The following is a 20,024-nucleotide window of genomic DNA, read 5'->3' as shown; positions in this document are numbered from 1 at the left end:
AGCAACCTTTAATTTTTTTTGCTGAAAGAGTAAGGCAATAGGCATGAAGAAATGGTTATACAATGAAGGGGTGCTAAAACTGCAGCAACACAAGAAAGTGATTTTCTTTTTTTTCAAAGAAGATGGATGGTGAGAACAGTTGCGATGCTGGCTTGACCTTAATACAGAAAACAGGCGGGGGCCACCAGGTGGCGCGTTGGAAGATGGCCGACAATAACATCTCTGACCCATACGAGGTAATTAAGGGGCTGCTATGGAAAGTATGCAGTCTTCCTACCCCCTCCAGGAGACGGGGGGCGCTGCCTTGCCAGCGGTGTTCACAATGCACCCCCTGATCCGAGAGATCAGGGCACGAGCCCTCGGTGAAGTCAGATCTTCCTGACGCCGATTCCAATTAGCGCGTGCTGGTTAGCTTCAGCTCGGAATTATAATTGGAAACATATGGTTGGATTGAAGCTGAAGCACATACATCAAGTAATGTTCGAGAGATAAGACTGCTGATTTATGGATCTCTGTGACCGGGAGTGACGGATGGACAAGTAAATCTTTTGATGAATCACCACTAGGAGACTGTATGTTTGGAATGAAGGGGGGTGGGTGGAGGAAAAAACTTTTTTTCCTCTTTGCACGATGTGATATTAATAACCCTTCACCCCAGATAGAAATAAGATCGTTGCGTTTTTATTAATCACAAGCAGGAATTTAAGAACTGTGTGGGATGGATTATAACAGGAGAGAGGATTGGAGAACGGTGAGAATGAGGAAAATTTTTATGACGCAGTTAAAAAATGGTGTCTCGCCAAAACAGACTTGCCGGAGAAAGGAGGACAGGGGGAGGAGAATCAGGATCGTTCCAAAGAGAAGGAATGTTGGAACGCAAGCTTGACCTGACAGAGCCTCCTGACTCATTTGATTTATTTGGCAAGCCTGAGAAAAGTAAAGGACAGACCGAAGATTTTTTATTTTATTTTATGGAAGCGTTGAACAGAGGCTGTCCCTGAGCGATATGATCTTTGAAGAGTACAAAACCCACACAGAGGATGCCTGCTAATCTGCTTGTGAAAATTATCAGAGATCGCAAAGAAAGGAATATACGATAACAACAAGATGAGAAAGAAAGTAATAAAGGACTATCTGGATTGAACTGTCTAATTAAAGCAGTAATATAAGTGATGTTTGGACTTGTGTGGAACTTGATGTATGGGTACCCCCAACAAAATTTAAAATTTGGCTGTATAATTTGGAACTAATGTGATTTGGATAATGTGATGTGATTGGCCTGTTAATAAAAATTATTTTTTTAAAAAAAAATACAGGAAACAGGCAGAGAACAACTGGAAGCAATTGATCAGCTTCAGGCAGAAATTAAAAAACGTACTACGCAGATGAATACGCTTCACCAGCGATTTGCTTTTTTGCAAATCCAAACATTGTTGGATACTGGAAAAGATGATTTTATTAAGAAACACATTCAGCACACGTGTGCTCAGTACACAGAATTGAATGCTGCATCTATGCTCACCGAAATAACTCGACTTCGGCACCACATTATCTTGTATAAGGTGGTCAATCCTGATGAGCAGGTTGCAAACTGGTCAGCTTTAGATTTGCTTCGCTGGGTGTATAGTTGTGAAAGAAGTTTCTCAAAACTTAAACTAATTAAAACATATCAGAGATCTACAATGAGCCAAGAAAGACTGAGTAATCTAGCAATACTGTCCATTGAGAGAGACTTTAATGTAGATTTCAATTCCGTTGATCTCAACTCAACATGAGGGTTCCTGTGTGGGAGGTGGTGATCTTCATCTACATTTGGATGCAGAGCACCCATTCTGAAACAAGGTGTTTGACTGAAATATGACTTTGCTCAATTTTTGGTGTGATGGGTCCTAACTGTGGTGTGGGTGCCCCTTATGTAGATATAATCCCCTTAATAACCCCAGTTTTTATCCTGTCTCTTGTGGTGCAGTCCATCTCATGACCAAGCCTAATAAACCCCTTTACAATGAGGTTTTGAAGCCTTCCGAGGGAACCGGCGGCAGCAAAGAACTTAAAGAAACAAGACACAGCTACTTCAGACAAGTGAAGCTGAGGGACCAGGTCCCTGACACTGTGGTAGAGGCAGGATTTCTCCATTAAGATTTTACATTCTTATAAAAGACCCTTTTGGGTTAATGTCCTTTCAGCCACAATAACAAAAAGCATTTTTTTTCATGGCAATTTAAAGTTATGTTGTTTTATGCATACCTCTAAAACCTGCGTGTATTTTCTGAAGTGTAATAAATGGATAACCTTTTTTAAAAATAAAACCACTAGCTATGGTACTCTTTCTCAGTTATCTATATTGAATTTATCTCATTGTAATACATTTTAATTTATTGCTTTGCTTCCTACTCATCTGTAATTTTTTTCAACTGGTTCTCCACTTCTTGCACAAATGCTGGGAAGCTCTGATCCAAGAGACACAATCGAATGAAACTGCCTAGATCTTCAGCATTCCACTGGGAGTGTTGATATGCAAGAGGAAGCTCTATGTTTGATGTCAACACATACTGCAGAAGCAAGAAGATATGGTCAACTGCTTACAAGTAAAATAACAATGCTTTCTACCAATTTTGCTCTGTCTAATTAAGTCTTTCTCTTGATGAAATCCAAAGGCATTAGAACAACTTATGTACTCTTTCAGAATTATCCTTTCCCTATTTACTCAGAATGGCCGTTTACCACCCTCCCGGTGAGCACTGGTTGTGGCACCTCCTCTTTCGCCTGAATGTGACGCAACATCTTAGTTGGTCTTCTCCCTTGGCCCTTCTTGTGCTTAAGGGCTGCAATACATAGCCTGCTGCAGCTAATTCTTATATAGATTATAGACATGTATATACAGTGTGCATAAAGGGTTTGCATCACTTGAACATTAAGGCACTTGCTGCAGTTATAGAGATGTTGGGCTGCCTTAATATGCAGGAACATTAAATCAGATAGGTCAGTGGTTGGAGCTTGAGACTTTTAATCTCAGGGTCATGGGTATATATCTATATCTTTATCTATATCTGTATCACTGTGTTCCGCAGTGTTTACTTCCAAATAAGCATGCACAGGATTGAAGATTTTGTCTTCTAAATATGCCATTAAAAATAATAAACTGCTTAAAATGCAGAAAACAAGAGCAGAGAAACTCTGCATTATGGTCTTATTATATTGTTTGCTTGTTTGTAATTGTATTTTTTATATTGTCTTCTTCTTGGGTGTGTTTTTTTGAGGGCGTTTAGTTGGTCTAGCCCTTTTGTCTCTAGGGGAATTAATAAGAACATGTAGCTCTCTTTTTTGCCTTTTACTAGGGTGTCTGGTTCCTCTGAGCTGGCAGCTTTGTCCCCCCCCCCCCCCCCACTGCTCCATTTACAGAGAGCACCAGGTTAACTTAACATAAGATAGGGCAGGGGAATGGCCATCCATAGCCAATCATAATAAAATCTGTGAGCATGTCTAATGTTGTCTTTCTCTTTTCAGTGCACCATGTTCTCAAAGCGAGGCAGACAGGTATCTTGCTCGCAGTCAGGAGGGGGTTCTGGAGATGGAGGGGTGATTCTTGCCCTTTTGGCTGCCGTCAGTGTTTTGATTTTCCCCTTACTTATTAGGGGGTATGTTGTTATTATATGTGTCCTTAGATGAATGTCTGTGTTGTTATCATCAGTTTCATTATTCTGCTCTGTCAGAGACATTATATGTCCTGTGCTCAACTATTTACCTGTGCTAGCTCTGCTACAGATGCTCTTTCTTGTGCTGGAGGTTGATTTACAATCTAAAAAGTATTGAAGATAAATTCAATGAAATGTATATTGCCAAAGAATGAAAATAACAGAAAAATGGAATGAGCATTTTTTCCAGTTTGTGTGATCCAAAATATTTAGAATTTGTGTGCTCTAAAAATTACTAAAATCAGAAGAGCCTTCTAAAGCATCACTCCAGTAGCATGTTTGTATTTCACAGCAAACAGCTGGTGTCAATGTGACCTGAAAATGATCGGAATCCCATGACATTTGATACCTAAGGGCAATAAAAGTATAAAAAGGTAATCAAAAGAATAGGCAAACATGCATTCCTGGCTGAAGCCCATGGGACAACAGTTGGCTATTCCTGCAGGGCCAGCCCTTACATTAGGCACGCTGAGACAACCCCATGTGGCGGGGGTGGGGGCGGCGGCAATCTATTTTGCTAACCCTGTATTCCTATTTTATAGAAGAAATATAAACAATACACGAAAGTGACAGCAGTACTTTTCCGTTCCTTCTGTCAATCCACCCCCTACATACACCCCATCACCTTACAATGTGCTCCACTGGTGAATTTTGCTCAGCATCTTTCATCTGACGCTCATTATCTAGCAGCAGGCTGTGAACTGGTTGCAATTCCTGTCTTGCTGCATCCATTACTTGAACGGGAACATAATCAGCAAGCTTCTGCACACAGTTATTGCAGTTCTCCTCTGCCTGTGTTTTGGAGTCTCCAATAAACTGAACACGAAACATACGGTGTTTGCTCTACAAAGAGAAAATGAAACTAACTTTCCAGCTCCTTAATTTAATTCATGCTGCCTGCCTGTTCTAGGTGTTTAAAGATGTAGTGCTAAAACCATCAACCTAGGTATATACATACCTCTACAGTTGTGATATATTACCATCATTTTCTAATGAAAACTAAGGAGTAGCTAGCAATAGCTTGCACATCTAATACTTGCTTTTTCTGACCAATAGCTCATTTTTATTATGAAAAGCTTTTCTTTTAGATCTTACTGAATTGGTGCACAAGTGACAACACAACTCACAATGGCCACTTACTTTAAGACCCCTGGGAGTAGTGGTTTGTTGCCTGGCACAACTGTGGCTCAGCTAGGCGCCCTCTTCCCATCCTGTGCAGTTGTTGGGGGACAAAATCCTCCTGTGGCTGCACAAGTGGATGGGAGCCTGCCTGTTTGAACAGGCCAATGACGGGCAGGCTAGTGGGTATGGCTGCATCATTCATAAAGGAGAGCTCCCAGTGCATTCGGTGGTGGGCAAGGCATTGGGTTGGATCCTGGGGGGGGGGGCAGTGTTGGGAATCCCATCCCTGCCAGTAAAAATATTTAGGTACCACAATAAAGGGGTCCAGGAGGCAGTGCCTGTCCTGATACCCAGACGGGAGCTAACTAGCCATGGCATGCCTCCTGAGTGGAAGTTCTGGATGGAATGCTCTGATCTGATGTATGTCATAAGGTGACCCTTAATCCAAGGTTGACCCAGCAAAAACAATCAATCACCAGTTGGGCTACCAAAACCTAGTTACAATGAAGTTGTGGCCTATTCAAACCCAAGACCTTGTCCTGTGTTCATTCATCTTTCACTCTTCCGGTGGTAGTTGGGTACTGGCAGCATGTACCCAGTGCCTGAGCCTACAATCCCCAACTCCCCCAAGAGCCTTTCACAAACCATTCAAATTTAACCAGGTATTGTAATTGTGCATCTCATGTGAGCCTGTGTTATTTATTAACAGGTAATGCTGCTTTTTCTTGTCTACTTTACAGCTGCATAGGTATTATCTGCTTAAATCCCAGCTAGGTCATCCTTTTTTCAATTTGGATCAAAGTTGGTTTGAGGAAAAACACATCAAAACACAGTATTTCATAAGAAACAACAGACTCTCGGGTGTGGAGAGACTTTTTGGCTCACATTCTGATGGGTGGGATAGTGATAAAACTTATCGCATTTGTTTGAATAGAACTTAAATGTAACTTGTTTTTTCCAACCTCAGAGCTTCTTTTTCAGGTATTTATTATTTAAAAATCAGTGTTGTATTTAATGTGACTATATTAAGACCTTTATTGAAAACACTGTAGGCTGCTTCATCTGGTCATTTTTGCCATGCAAATAATTACCAGTCACACAACTTTATGAAGCAAAGTATTTTGTGAATGGTGATTGTTGCAACAGTATTCACAGCTGGCACAATTCTTTAGCAAGGTCTTCAGATATATAAAAAAGAGGACTTGAATATATAAATAAATATGACACCTGAATAAGTACATCAAAATATGACATCTAAGTAAATGATTTTTCTTGAGTGTACCTAATCGCATGTAGGAACTCCAAATTGTATTTTTAATAAAATAAAATAAAACCACTTCTAATAGTTGTGATGAACTATTATAAAAAAAAATCCAAAGCATGTAATCCTATTATTTCCATGTTTCTTTGGCATAAAGCTGTCAGGAAGGTAGATTTATAATCAGGCAGCAGGAAACCAAAGAGTACAGAAATTATGAAGGGTTTTTCTCCATATAGCATCTGATAGCATTCTTCAGCAAGAAATGCAATAGTTCCAGATCTGTGTAAGCTGTCAAATTTTCTGTGGTACCGTGGATGGTAAGGAAGGAGGGGCCTACCAGGCAACATACAGCACAAAACAGAAGGGTTTTCTTTAAACTGGATTTTGTGTGCACATAATCTTAAAATGCCAACAAAATAGATGTGTAAGAAGCACACACATACCTGGAACTATTGAAGGTTTATTAAGTGAAAATAATTAAAGTATAGAATAATGAAGGGAAAGTAATCTAGACAACTGTGTCAGAGAACACCAAAGAGAGATATATAAAAACATGTTAAGAAAAGAATTTTGAAGCCTGAAACAGCATACCTTTGTTTTTGAACCAAACAAAATGCAATCTGCATTTCTAACTATCTTCAGCCATTGAGAAGCATCAATTAATGAAAAACCTTCCTGGGGGGAAGAAACATGGCTCAATTTATCTACAGAAAAGCTCTGAAGCAGGAATACGTCTTACAGTCTATTTCAAGGGCTATCTGATCCAAGTCCAGTCTAAAGATAAAGAACCATAAGAAGGAAGAGCAGGGGCCTTGAAGTTGCTCATAAACAATTAACAGTTTGAAAGGTGTATTAGCATATATACAGTAATAATTAGGAATATTCTGCAGGGACATTGGATTTTTTAAAAAGTGTATTAGAACGGAGTTAGCAGAAAACACCCTCCTCAAAAGAAAGAAAAAAAACCAAATAGCAGAAACAAACTCCATTGTTCCATTTTGGAATTATTGTTCAATCACAGTGGTGTTGTTGTCTTTCTCAGTAGAGAAAACAGGAGCTTGCAAGGTGAGCCTATGAGCCACTTTGCACACGTAGAAGACATCTAAATGTTAAATATTTTTATTTCTTTGGCAAACTACTGAGATCAAAGCCATCAATGAAGGATTCATTTTTAAAGGGAAAGGGAAATATTTCAAACAAGGAGTTTCCTGCACAATGTGGGGAAAGTAGGCTGCAAGTTATGTTTGACTTAAATAATTTCATATTCCTCCCCAGTTTATTCTCACCTTTATATTACATTTTGGATGGCAAGCTCTTTAGGGCAGGGACCTGTTATCTTATACTTGATAATGCACAGTGCACACTGATGGTACAATAATACTACTGACAAGCACAGCAATCACTATCATTAGCATGGGTCTGGAGATCAAAGTGTATTCAGAGCAGTCAGAGCCCTTAAATGGTTACAGCATCCTGGGGTGGGTGGCTAGGGCATTATTCTGTTTTATTTTGTATTCCAGCTAACATTTAGTCCATCCAGATCAGGACCTTGGCATTGGGAAGACTTTCTGTAAATTCTGTTTTACAGCTGGATCTAAATTACAAACTCTATGGCTAAAATATCCAGCCAACTTTGTTTTTTCTCCTGCACCCCCTAATCTGGTGGGCACCCTTTCTGAGTGCTTGAAAGCTTTCTCACTGTTTTGTGATACTGGGTTTGTCCTAATAAATTATTGCCCAACTGTGAACTTTTAACCGGACCATATGACTTTCTTTGCATTTTGTGCAAATTTGAAAGCATCTAGCAAAGTTCTTACACTTGCAAACCATTTAAGCAGTGCTTAGTAAAACCAATATAACATTCCTACAATGGACACTGTGAAACTGAAGGGACACAATTACTTATGAAAATGAATACTCACCATTACTTCCTTTCCTCTGGAAATGAAGAAATGGCCGGAAATAACTATGGTAAGAACAAGGAAGCCGGATTCCTTGTTTGATTCCAAAACCTTATTTATAACGACAATGAAAAAGACAATGTGTATGAGGAATTTATCTTTTGCTTCAAAGCAGCTATTTTTACAACATATACAAATTACTTAAATCTATTGGTGCCTATTATAAAAAACCATAGTAGTTTTATTCCTTTTGTGTGTAGAAGCAAGTAATGAATAAATAAATAAATGGAAAGCTTCTCTTTATTTAGGTCTGACAGCCTTTCGTAAATCATGAGAGGTACTTAGAGATGAAAGTCTGGCCCAAAATCATGCTGGGAGCCTGCACTTCAATGCTAGAGATTTCACTGAATGGTGTAAGGATCAAAACTCTGAAACTAAAAAAAAAAAGTTTAAATCTAATTTAAGAACATAAAGCTTGCTGTATCAGGACCAAGGTCCACTTTCTGCATCCCAATTTCTGTGGCCAATCATATGTCTCTGGGTTAGGTCACAAATAGCATTTGATGGTAAACCTATCAAGCCCTAAGCAGTAGCACATCTAGGACCTTCAACCAATGCTATTTTTCTAGAAAAAGTTGCCGGAACTCACCATGAACACCTCCCTCTTTCTCTTACAATGGCAATGGCGCTCACCTGAGAGGTGCTGGAACTGAGTTCCTATGAGTTCCCCATGAAAAAAGTCCTGCCTACAATAAAAGTAGATTATAGACACTGGCAGTAGCCCAGTAGGGTACAACATCGATTTCAGTCACAACGATGATCTCGCTTCCCATCGAAGCATACAGACCAAAACCCAAATCAATGCATGGAAAGGCCTTCAGCTAGTGACACTCTCACTACTCACCTAAGAATCCATTGACAAGGTTGAAGTTTTATAGGTGCAGAATTTTCTTGCTTTCTAGATTTCTCAAAAACACATACTGCAGCTATTGTTTACTTATGTTAAGTCTCTGAGACTCAAGGTCAATGCTCAGGGGCAGACAGTATATTGTTACAAAAATCTGGTACCTGCCCAGTGCCCCTCTCTCGGCCGAGCAGTGGCAAAAGCCCATGGAGTTCCAATCACACAAACAGTCTCTGTGTCCTTTTGGAGAATGAAATACATGGAGACTACCATGCATGGGTGGCATATTTTATTGACATACAGGGTCCTCCATATAGGCTCAGCTAAATTAAGCTTACCTTCCAAGAGCCTGAGGAACTGCCTGATGTTCCAGGTATGAATGTGCCATAACGTTTCAGCATCCATTCTGCAGCGTTAAGGCAGGAAGCAGCATCCCGTGACTGTTCCGTTTCGGGAATTTGGCCTGGCAGTGGTTGCTCTACTTCAAAGCATGAAGCTGGATCACAACTGACCCACCCAATTTTGGAGAAACAATACGCAGGGTGAACAATATGGAAATAAAACAAAACGGGAGTGTGGGGGAAGTCCAGGGGAGGAAGGTGGAAATATGAAAAATTGTTAAAGACATATTGTTAGAAAAATCAATTAAAAATATTTTTTTAAAAAACAAACAACTGACCCACCCATGGCTGTTACTGCTGCCTGTCGCCATCTTCTAGGCTATAGTCACTTGAGATGAAACCACAAAATGGGGGAACCTACCAAAATCAACACGATCGTAAGACTTAGGCAATGGTCCAATGAAGCCTGTCCATCCTAATACTGGAGGGGCCACAGAAATGACTTTAGTCCACGTTGCTTAAAAAATCTGGGACTAGTAGACCTGGTTTGAGTTGCACAACTCAAACTGATTAAATTTTTTTGCATATATTCCAACAATCCCAAAGTTTGAGACATACGTTGTAATTTGCCTGTAAGGTTTCGATACCTAACCCCTCTGGATTAAAGAAATAAAAGGATTACAGAACTGAGGAAAGCTGGGAGTTTGTGGGGCCAAAACTGAAGTTTGGAACATTGGAAAATATTGATGAGAACAGGATGAAATAATACCAGGAAAAAGCAGATTTATTCACATAGTGGTGAACTTTTAAAATTCAGTGGCTGGATACATTGGTTTAAGTATGCTTGCTTTAAGGGGACAGCAACTAAGATTTATTTGTCAATGTTCTCAAGGAAATATGTTCTGCCTTTCTCTGGCTGTTTGCTATGAAGACAGCTGTGGGGGAATACCTTAAACCAGATGATCAGCCTTGAAATTCCTATTTTAAAATGGTCAAATGAGGAGATACATGGATTGAAAATTAAAGAGGATTTTGAATGGAAGAATTTTGGAAAAAGTGGAGTGTGCTGATAAGAAGTAAAAGCAAAACATCTAGTGAAAGAGAACTATTAGGTTCTACTGTACATTAGATGTCAAATCACCCTGTTTTAATCTAAGGATGAGCAAGCTAATAACTAACTGTAGGTCAATTGGCACATGACAAAATTTATGTATAATATTTTGACAGCATGGATAAAACAGAAAACTATACTTGATTGATTTGCATTAAATTATGACTCAGTGCTCACTTGCCGTACTCTCCTTTTGATGCTACTTTCTATAAGAAAATGAAATGAAAGTATCATTTTGAAATGCGTATTAAGTCAACAAGCTACTATTACAGAACTTTATTCTGGTGTTCTCTAACACAAACAATTTATGTAACCACAGCAATCTTTAAAATTCTCCTAAAACCTTCTCAAATGTTTTTCTTGTTAAGGGTCACATGTCATTTTTGTTTAGCCAACTTGTTATAATTTTGAGAGACTTCAAGTACAAACAAGGAGGTAATAAAAGTTATTGCTGTCCATGTAAGCCACCACCACCCAGAAAGTCACTTCTCTCTCCTCTTCCTACCCTATTTTGTTCAAAAGTCTGCCATGGCAGAAATTCTGTGCAAGGTACTACCAAACTCTGTGAAGACCCTTTGCGATATTCAAATTGTAGATCAAGGCTCAAATTCAGTTTGAAGAAAGGAGCACAATGGCAGCGTGCCCAAATACCTACAGCAGGCCTTCAGTGCAACTGTATATTTGAATGATTGCTTCACATGTGCAACTGCATTGCCTCATGGGGGGGGGGGTGTTTCATTTTTTGACTATTATTTACAAACACACACAATTCTATTGTCAGATTAAAGTTGTACGCTGCCTTCTTAGTCCAAAAATAGGCTTCTCACTGGGTTTAGAAAACAATAATGGCAAAACAGATTAACAACAGAAATCATAATTCTGGAAGAGCTGCTTCATAGAAAGAAAAAAAGCAGTCAGGAGCTGAGGCACTTGGTTAGGCCTTCGGGGGGGGGGGGGACTCTTAGAAAATATGCCTCCAAATTAAAAATCCCAGCAATTTGGATCCCTACCCTAGCCGTTTCCCATATTTTGTCTCACAGGCTTGAACTAACATCCATTCACAGAACCTAAGCAATTTCCTCAGCCGAGGAGGCCTAAGAGATGAGGGCCTGCATCCAGTCAAAAAGCCTGCTGAAAATATGAACAGTGGCTTGACAAGACAGGCTCTTGAAGGAGCAAATAGAAGTCACCCTCAAAATGTAACCCCTCTATTCTGTCTGAGGGTTAGATACTGTTGAGAACTCAGAAGGGATGGTGTTAAGATATTGATTTTTAAGATATTCAACAGCAAACGTTTGAAAAAGCAGGCTGGAATCCTTTGTATTTGCTCGCTTCTTATAGTGCTTATCTTCCCCAACTGTTTCATTCTTGTCCTTAACACAGATTATTTACATTCTATTTCTATGCCTTTCAAATATTTCTTCAGTCATGTAAATTTTTGGTTTGTCTGTAGTAAATGTAGGGGTGTAGTATCATGGGGAAAGTTATGGTGTTTCCAGATAGGGCCTTAATATTGCATAAAGCGTAGTTGAGGCATCACAAATACGAAATCTAGGAGTATGGAATTGTTAACCATTTTTAAAGAAGGGTAATTTGACCTTTGTTATAAAGAATTTCTTGTAATAGTGGCATGAATTGGAAAAGATTGGAAACAGCAGGCAGAAAAACTGGGATGGACTGTCCTGAGTGGTAAGGAGGGAGGAAATATGGTGTGTATAGGATATGGGGATATGAGTTTATGATTTAGTGTCCCCCAGTTGTGTAGCTGGGGTGTGTGTGCACTGGGTGGCATTTACGTTGGGGGCAACACGCCGGAGCCCAAAGTGATGCCCAAGTCCAGGGTGCCCCAGAGCACGGCAAGCCACTCCCCAAAGCAGTGCAATTGGGGCTGTGCTTGCAGGGCACTGAGCTGCTGAGGGCGGCTAAGAAGGACACAACTGGGACGTGCGGGCCCCGTAGCACATCTGAGCCATGGTGTCTCTTCTGGGAGTGATGCGCAGGCTCAGACACCTGCAAGTACCGTATGGCCAGAAAAAGTAGCATGGGGCTGGCCCTGCAGGCTCCACGCTGCTCAAGCTGCTGCGCTATGCTCAGGCACTTTGATTTCAGTAGTGCGCCCTGCCCCACAGGTGGCTTGCCTTGCTCCCTAGCAGCTAGCTATGCCGCCGATGTCCCCAGAAATTACTAGGTTTTGCTCCTTCTGTTATCTTTACTTCCACCTCTTCCCACCACTGCTTTTGAAGCTTCCCTATCTGTGCCCCAATCCTATGCATGTTTACTCAGAAGTGTGTCCCATTGCAATTAATAATAATATTCAGGGAGGATATGTATAGAGGATTTGCCAACTCAGTTGGGGGTAAGGGCTCGCCTACTAATTTTCTGCTATGTACTCATTTGTGTTAGCCTTTAGCATTCCTCCCAAGGAGTTCAGGGTTCTCCCCCTCTTCAACTTACCCTCCCAACCATCAGGTATATAAGTTGAGAGCCATCTAGCAAGGGGATTCTGCAAGCTGGTGGGAGCCCAAAGTCTGAAGATATCATGGGAGCACCCGTACAAATTCAAATATATCACCATAATTAGAGTAGGTGTATTACACAAAATATGCACTTTTTTTGGCCTCCACTAGTGCACGGTTTCAGGACCAGGATTGCATGGTTTGTGCATCGAGTAGACAAAATTGCAGATGTTTCAGTAGCAGGAGTAATGTAATGGATGGTCACAAGAATAACCACGCAGTGAGACTGACATGCATGAAGAGATTGTATATTTGGATGACACAATGAACAGCATAAGCAACCTGTCAACATACGTATATACACTTTTATAACCTGAGAAAATCTTTAATAAAAACTTATTTTTTCAAAATAGCAATCCTTTTGAAGAATAAAAAAGCTCTTTGACGAGTACCATAACTACCCAAGATGTTAGACATGGTGGAAATTATTGAGTTATCATGAGAAAGTGATTGGTTGTTTCACCTGACATGCTCCATCCAAGGAATGACAGACTAGTATTGTCAAGGACTGGACAGAGGAGGAATGGTGGAGACCACCTCCCCAGCTTGAACCTTCCAGAGAAGAGGAAGACAGGTTTTATTCTGTTTAACCAGTTTTTCTTTGTGCCTCCTGATCTTGCTATGCTTGCTGTATTTGGAGCCAGGAAGGTATTTGCTTGTAGACAAATTGGCCAGTCTAGAGGTTTTGCCTTCCCTATAGCAAAATATCACAACTTTTGGCCGTTAAGACACTGGGTGGAATCCTAGTCTTCAAGCTTTGGGTAAAGAGGGTTTATCTGCTTAAAATAATTATAAGTAGCAGGTCTCTGTGGCAAAAAAGCAATTAACAAATTCAATAAATAAAGTAATTGCCCTGTTCAGTTATGTATTCTGGGAAATTGTCAGGGAAAGGCATTGTGGCAACGTGCTCAGTGAAGCCATTTTGAGAGTTAAAATGTTAAGCAAGGAAGCCATTTTGTTGATCTAGGCCAGGCCCCCATATCCAGTAAATATACTCAGACACCCACTACCCAGACACACACAGAGATAGACTGATAAGGATAACCAAACAAGGACATGGAAGGGTAATGTCTTACTCCTCATGCCCTGTCTCTAGGCAGAACCTATTGTATCTATCAGAGTATGTGTAATGCTGTAACTTTTGATTGGATAAAGACCTGATTCAAGAATGTATAAAGGGAAGCCTCCCCTGTTGGGGAGGGCCGGACTTCGGAACTTATTCCTCCGTGCCATTGCTTGCTGCCGGCAAACAATTAAAACTTTCTTGCTTTATTTCTGTTTCTGCGTGGTCATTTGACTGGCCTGACTGTTTGCTACACGCTAACCTTTGATATGCCATCTAATAGGACTGTTGATCTGAAAGGTGCCAAAACTATCACCATGAAAACCTCCGGACATGAGAAAACCCACTACACGGCTGTGTTGTCTTGCTGTGCAGACGGCACCAAATTGCCACCCATGTTAATTTTCAAAAGGAAAACATTTCCAAAAGAAGTGATTCCAAGAGGAGTTGTACATGTTCATGAGAAAGGATGGGTGGAGAAAATGGAATGAGAGTATGGGTTGAAAAAGTGGTCCAAACGTCCTGGAGGGCTTCTGAAAAAACCTGCCTTATTAGTACTTGAACAGTTTAGAGCACATATTAGCGAAACTACAAAAAAGTGCTTTAAAGAAGTGAAGACTCACCTAGCTGTAATTCCTGGAGGTCTTACCAACCAGTTTCAACCTCTCAACAAGCCATTTAAGTTCTTTATGCGAGAAGAGTGGAACAAATGGATGGCTGCTGGTAATCATGATCTGACACCTACTGGACAAATGAAGAGACCCACTATCACTCAAGTTTGTGAATGTGTGAAAACATCATGGTACTCGGTGAAGGAGGAAATCATTGTCCAGTCATTCAAAAAATGTGGCATTAGCAATGCTTTGGATGGAAACGAAGATGGTATCTTATATGAAGATAGCGAAGGAAGTGATGTCAGTGATTGTGAGCAACTGAGCTTCATAAATTCTGACTCTAGCAATGATGAGTTCTTGGGGTTCACAGAAGACCAGAAGAGTACTCGAACCTTAAAGTCGCTCTTCATTCGTTCATGACAGCGATGATGGTTCTTAATGCCACTGGTTGAAATATTATTCTGATATACCAGTAGTTTATTAAATAATTTAGTACAACATTTGATTCAGAATATTTTTTTTCTTGTTTTCCTCCTCTAAAAACTAGGTGCATCTTATGGAGCAAAAAATACGGTATGCTAAAAGAATGAAAAGGAAGTGTCCACATTGGCTGAAAGCGTCCTGAAGAAGTTTACACAAGCCTGAGAACTGGGGAAAGGATCTGGAGTAGAAGCATTCTTGGTTCCCCCATTCCTTGTACGGAGATGGGCCTCTTGATAAATTCTAGATTGCACGTGTAAAAGGCAGTATAAGATACAGAGACCACTAAATTTAAGACTGCCTCATAAAATAAGGGGCTCCAGTGCCTCCCTCTATTCCACAAGGCCTTCCCCATCATGTGTGTTTGCTCTTATTGTGTACATACTTCCGGATAAAGTTCGGTAGAAATGCCATTTCTTTCTTGCAGTTGAGCCTTGTTAAGTCATATATTTGTCACATCTAGTTTCCAATTACTTTTTATCTGGAATACTAACTTTCATTGGCATAGGTATTCGAGTTGGTTTTGTCATGATGCTTTTACTCTTGGACTCTTCTCATGCGCTTATGTTCATTCCCCCACCCCTTGCTAATAAGATGCTGACCTTTGCCAGACATTCCTCTTTGATTTATAGAGCTTCAATCTTCCCATTCCCAAGAGCAATTTTTCTCCTTTTTACTAAATTATTTAATCTTATTTAAATGATCTTACTAGATTTTGGCTGAAGAACCCTATTTTCCCTAATGGAGGGAAGTGAGCTTGAGAGCATTGTGTGTCTTTCCCTTGTTATAAACCTTGTCCAGATTGAGAACTTCTCATCACAAGGGTATTTAGAATGATTGGGGGGAAGTGGGACTGCTCAGTGATTGGCACAACCCTATTTGGCTTCAATACATCTGGCTCATCTCAATCTTATTATTATTCAGAATAAAATCTCTGTATTTTTCTCATCAACTTTGTTTCTGCAATAATGAAGTTTGAAAGGAAGTGAAAGTCCCAAGCCCATTGTCTTTAAGATAGGAAGCTGCCTTGTAACAAGCCAGAGCAAGGAGCAGTGTGGTGGGACAGTACAACATCTGGCCTGTGTGCATGGGGATATAGTCTGGGCACGGATATAAGAAGCATCTACTGGATCAGGCCAAAGGGCCATCTAACCCAACACCCACCCTGTTCTCAGACACTTGTAGAAAACGTGCAGGCAGGACCAAGCAGAAGAGTGATCTCCCCTCCTGAGGTTTCCTGCAACTGGTAAAAAAATCTCCATCCACTTTCTTCATGCCTTGCTTAATTTAATACATCTTGTTGGCTCTTTTTGCCTTTTTTATACGTACACTCCAGGAAAAAATGTTTAAGACTAGGCAAGACATACATTAATGAGAAGCAGCAAAACAGTTTGTGCATTTCATTCTTTGTGTGCCTCCTTCTACAACAGGTCCGGAGGGTGGCAGCATGAAATGGGCCATTTCTGCAGTGGCTCCCCGTTTGTGGAATGCTCTCCCCCAGGGAGGTTTGACTGAAGCCTTCATTATACACTTTTAGGAGCCAGGCAAAAATGTTCCTCTTTAAATAATAATAATAATAATAATAATAATAATATTGCAGAAAGTCTGTGTCTAAGTCAAGGACAAACTGAGTAAAGCAAATTTCTTTGAGTGAATATGAAAGAGGATTCTCTCAGGTAAATCTTATACTAACTTTCATCGTCTCTGCTTATAAGGACAATTTATTCATGGATGTTCATCAGGGCGGTAGGACCCTCCCTTACTCAGTTCAACCCTACCCAATATGTGGGATCATGGTCGCTACATGAACGACATTCTGCAGTTGATACAAAAAGCAGGAAGGTATCTAAAGACGAAGTACATTGCAGGATATGTTTAAAATGTGACACTTACTGCAAGAACTTCATGGTAATGATACCTTTTTTTCTTACAAAAAAGCACTATTAGGGTGGTTACCCTCAGAGGTGGATGGATCCAATGGGTTTTCAAACAGTTCTGGGGGATTTTCTGGTTGATATAACTGGTGCTCCTGTCTAAGATGTGGCTGACCTCTGGGACATCCAAATGGCTCAGGTTGTTGAGCACCATCTCCCACTTTATGGAGCCCGTTATGCTCCTTGGTATACTCCTGACCTTTAGGCAAAGAAACAAGCTGGGAGATAGCTTGAATACAAGCAGATGAAAATCCATTCAAATACAATCAAACACGGGTGAGGGCTCATCACTTAATCTATCTTGTGGCAGTGCAGTGAAGTCAGCAAAGACTGTGTTGACTTGCTTCAAGAATCCAAGTCTAATAAGCAACACTACTAGTGTTATTTCTCTATGAAATGGTATTTGGATATAATAATGTAGGAACAATACGTAACTAGAAACAGCTCAGAAATTACAGAAAAGCATCTCATAATATTGAGGGAACATGGTAGACAAGAACTTCTAGGTAAGCACTGCCATCTTGTGGGTAATTCAAAGGGGAAGCTACCAAAATATCATACTAATTGAAATGGCAAATATTTTTGGATAAATCACTTTGTGTTTGATTAATGACTTAACTGTAATAATATTAATGACTTAACTGTAATACTAATTCAGCTAATTCTGCAGTTACTATTCTTTCTATTCACTATGTAGTGGAAAAAAATCCTTCAGGAAAAAATACAGAATTTCCCCGCTTCACAGTATGTTCTCAATCTTCCACCAGGACCATTGAGATAAAGCAGAAAACAAACAGACTCCTTGTGATTTCTATATCAATTAAAGGTAAAGGGTAAAGGGACCCCTGACCATTAGGTCCAGTCGTGACCGACTCTGGGGTTGCGGCGCTCATCTCGCTTTATTGGCCAAGGGAGCCAGTGTACAGCTTCCAGGTCATGTGGCCAGCATGACTAAGCCGCTTCTGGAAAACCAAAGCAGCGCACGGAAACACCGTTTACCTTCCCACCGTAGTGGTACCTATTTATCTACTTGCACTTTGACGTGCTTTCGAACTGCTAGGTTGGCAGGAGCAGGGACCGAGCAACGGGAGCTCACCCCGTTGCGGGGATTCGAACCGCCGACCTTCTGATCGGCAGTGGTTTAACCCACAGCGCCACCCGCATCCCATCTATATTGATTAGTGTGGTCTAAATGCCCATGACCATTAAAAGTTTATTTTCTTCAATATATTTCAAGACCACTGCCCAAACTGTCAATGGGCAGCCAGGTTAGATACCCTTGCAGCAAACAATGAGCCTCATAGTACCTTACAGACTCGATTTCTTTTATCAAAGGTGGACTTTTTGTTGATTAAAGCCCACATCATCATATCCTGTTATTAGATATACACTTAAGTCCCAAAGAAAATAAACTGTGGCACCAAACAACCTTGATATAAAAGGCTATTACCATTTGTTTACTGGGGTGTGAAAAGGATAGATCACAATTCTTGCACTGAATACTAAGCAATGCATTATTGTTGTTAAATGGCAAGAACTCTCTTCCCAGAGTATTAGTTATGCCTTCCAAATGCACCCAATATGCACTCTTACTTGAAGAATGTAAAACCCCTTGGTGGACTACAAATACTCTTAATATTTTTATCTAGAAATCTATTAAACACAACTTTGGAACCCATTGAAGAGCTTTAAAAAAATATTTTAAATAAACATTCTGCTACTCCACACGAGGCTCTCAAGCCTAGTTTCCTTTTTATTCTATGTTACTGCATTTTGAACATATAGAGAAGTAACACCTGTTTTCATTTTATATTTTTAATCAATCCACTAAGTATTCCTGGGGCATTTTTAATTCCTGAGATTTTAGGGGCTGTGGCTGAATACCTGCCTTACTATGGCAACCCAGTCAGATGACTGGGTTGCATTTTGAACATATAGAGAAGTATCACCTGTTTTCATTTTATATTTTTAATCAATCCACTAAGTATTCCTGGGGCATTTTTAATTCCTGAGATTTTAGGGGCTGTGGCTGAATACCTGCCTTACTATGGCAACCCAGTCAGATGGGTGTGGTACAAATTTGTTTTTGTTGTTGTTGCTAATGCAGTGTTTCCCAAACTTAAAATAACCATATACTCATTTCGAAAGTTTAGACTTAATGGTGTACCTCTTCTTGGAAGGTTAATTGGAAGGTTATCCAGCCTAAATTCTGCCATATATCCTTTTGAAACCCTTTCATGTACCCCTGTAGGTACAGCATATCCCCCCAAAAGACATCATGAAGCCCCAAAATACTTCAGCAGCCTTACAACCTCTAAATAAAAAGTGGCAAATAATATAATTGTTGTTAATAATAAAAAGCTGACCTTTATGTTTATTAGTTACCCACCCTTAACGATAAGGTCCCAGGTGGGATCCAACGTCAAAAAAAGACCCCATGTTGCAAATGATTTAACACAGAAAAATAAAGCGGGCTCCTAAAATACACATCTCCAGTAGCAAAAGCAAGGATAAAGAGGTGCGCTGAAGATGCAGGGTTGTGACCAAAATCGATCCTACAACAATGCCTAGTTCAAAAAGTAGGCTTTTTAAAAATCGTAAAATATATTAAGGGAATTTAATTGAAATCTAAAAAGGGGAAGTGGCAATCACACTGCACAGAAGTTTACATTAATTTTATTTGCTAATAAGCCTCAGCGTACAGTATTTTCTTTTTTTGCCACGTGCTCTAGCGCTCTAACTTTTAAAGCTGAAACGCCTGCATGTTTCAAGTAAGGTTTTTAGTTTCCCTTCCCTAGAGAAAAAAAATACACCCCAAACAATAAAAACCTCTCCTTATGAGAAACAAGAATGGATCCCCGCTTCTCCCCGTTATTAACAAAAACCCACGGAGCTCCCTAATCAACCACCATAAATGGACGTGGGGGCGGAAACGCTCAAAGATTTCACGCATGCGTGTTTCCGTAGGCTAGAGGCACCAGAACGCTTTACGGCACACGGGCGTCGGGGATAACGACGCTTGCATTGCTGTTGGCCCCACCCCCTTTCCTGCTGCGCACGCGCAACGGGGGTGCGCCCTCTG

At 40.3% G+C, this 20,024-nt stretch overlaps 1 protein-coding gene across 8 annotated transcripts; it reads right to left on the bottom strand.

Moving 5' to 3' along the window:
• Window positions 1-1,191: 1,191 nt before the first annotated feature.
• Window positions 1,192-19,920, bottom strand: REC114 (REC114 meiotic recombination protein). Of its 8 annotated transcripts, none has more exons than XM_028743272.2 (8): window positions 19,309-19,920; window positions 9,567-9,641; window positions 9,222-9,390; window positions 8,001-8,090; window positions 6,670-6,753; window positions 4,326-4,538; window positions 3,746-3,799; window positions 1,192-2,552 (listed from the first exon to the last, which is right to left on the bottom strand). In XM_028743272.2, exons 2-8 carry the CDS (start codon window positions 9,593-9,595, stop codon window positions 2,391-2,393), a joined length of 801 nt encoding a protein of 266 aa, XP_028599105.2. In that variant the 5' UTR covers window positions 9,596-9,641; window positions 19,309-19,920; the 3' UTR covers window positions 1,192-2,390. The 8 variants fall into 8 exon arrangements, with proteins under 8 accessions (XP_028599105.2, XP_077790117.1, XP_077790118.1 ...); XM_077933991.1 differs by lacking the exon at window positions 19,309-19,920 and adding an exon at window positions 11,346-11,877 and having other exon boundaries at window positions 9,567-10,541; XM_077933992.1 differs by lacking the exon at window positions 19,309-19,920 and adding an exon at window positions 11,403-11,877 and having other exon boundaries at window positions 9,567-10,541.
• Window positions 19,921-20,024: the final 104 nt, after the last annotated feature.

The sequence above is a fragment of the Podarcis muralis genome, chromosome 9, assembly GCF_964188315.1.
Source record: "Podarcis muralis chromosome 9, rPodMur119.hap1.1, whole genome shotgun sequence".
Lineage (NCBI taxonomy): Eukaryota > Metazoa > Chordata > Lepidosauria > Squamata > Lacertidae > Podarcis > Podarcis muralis.
This window is presented reverse-complemented; position numbering and strand designations above follow the sequence as displayed.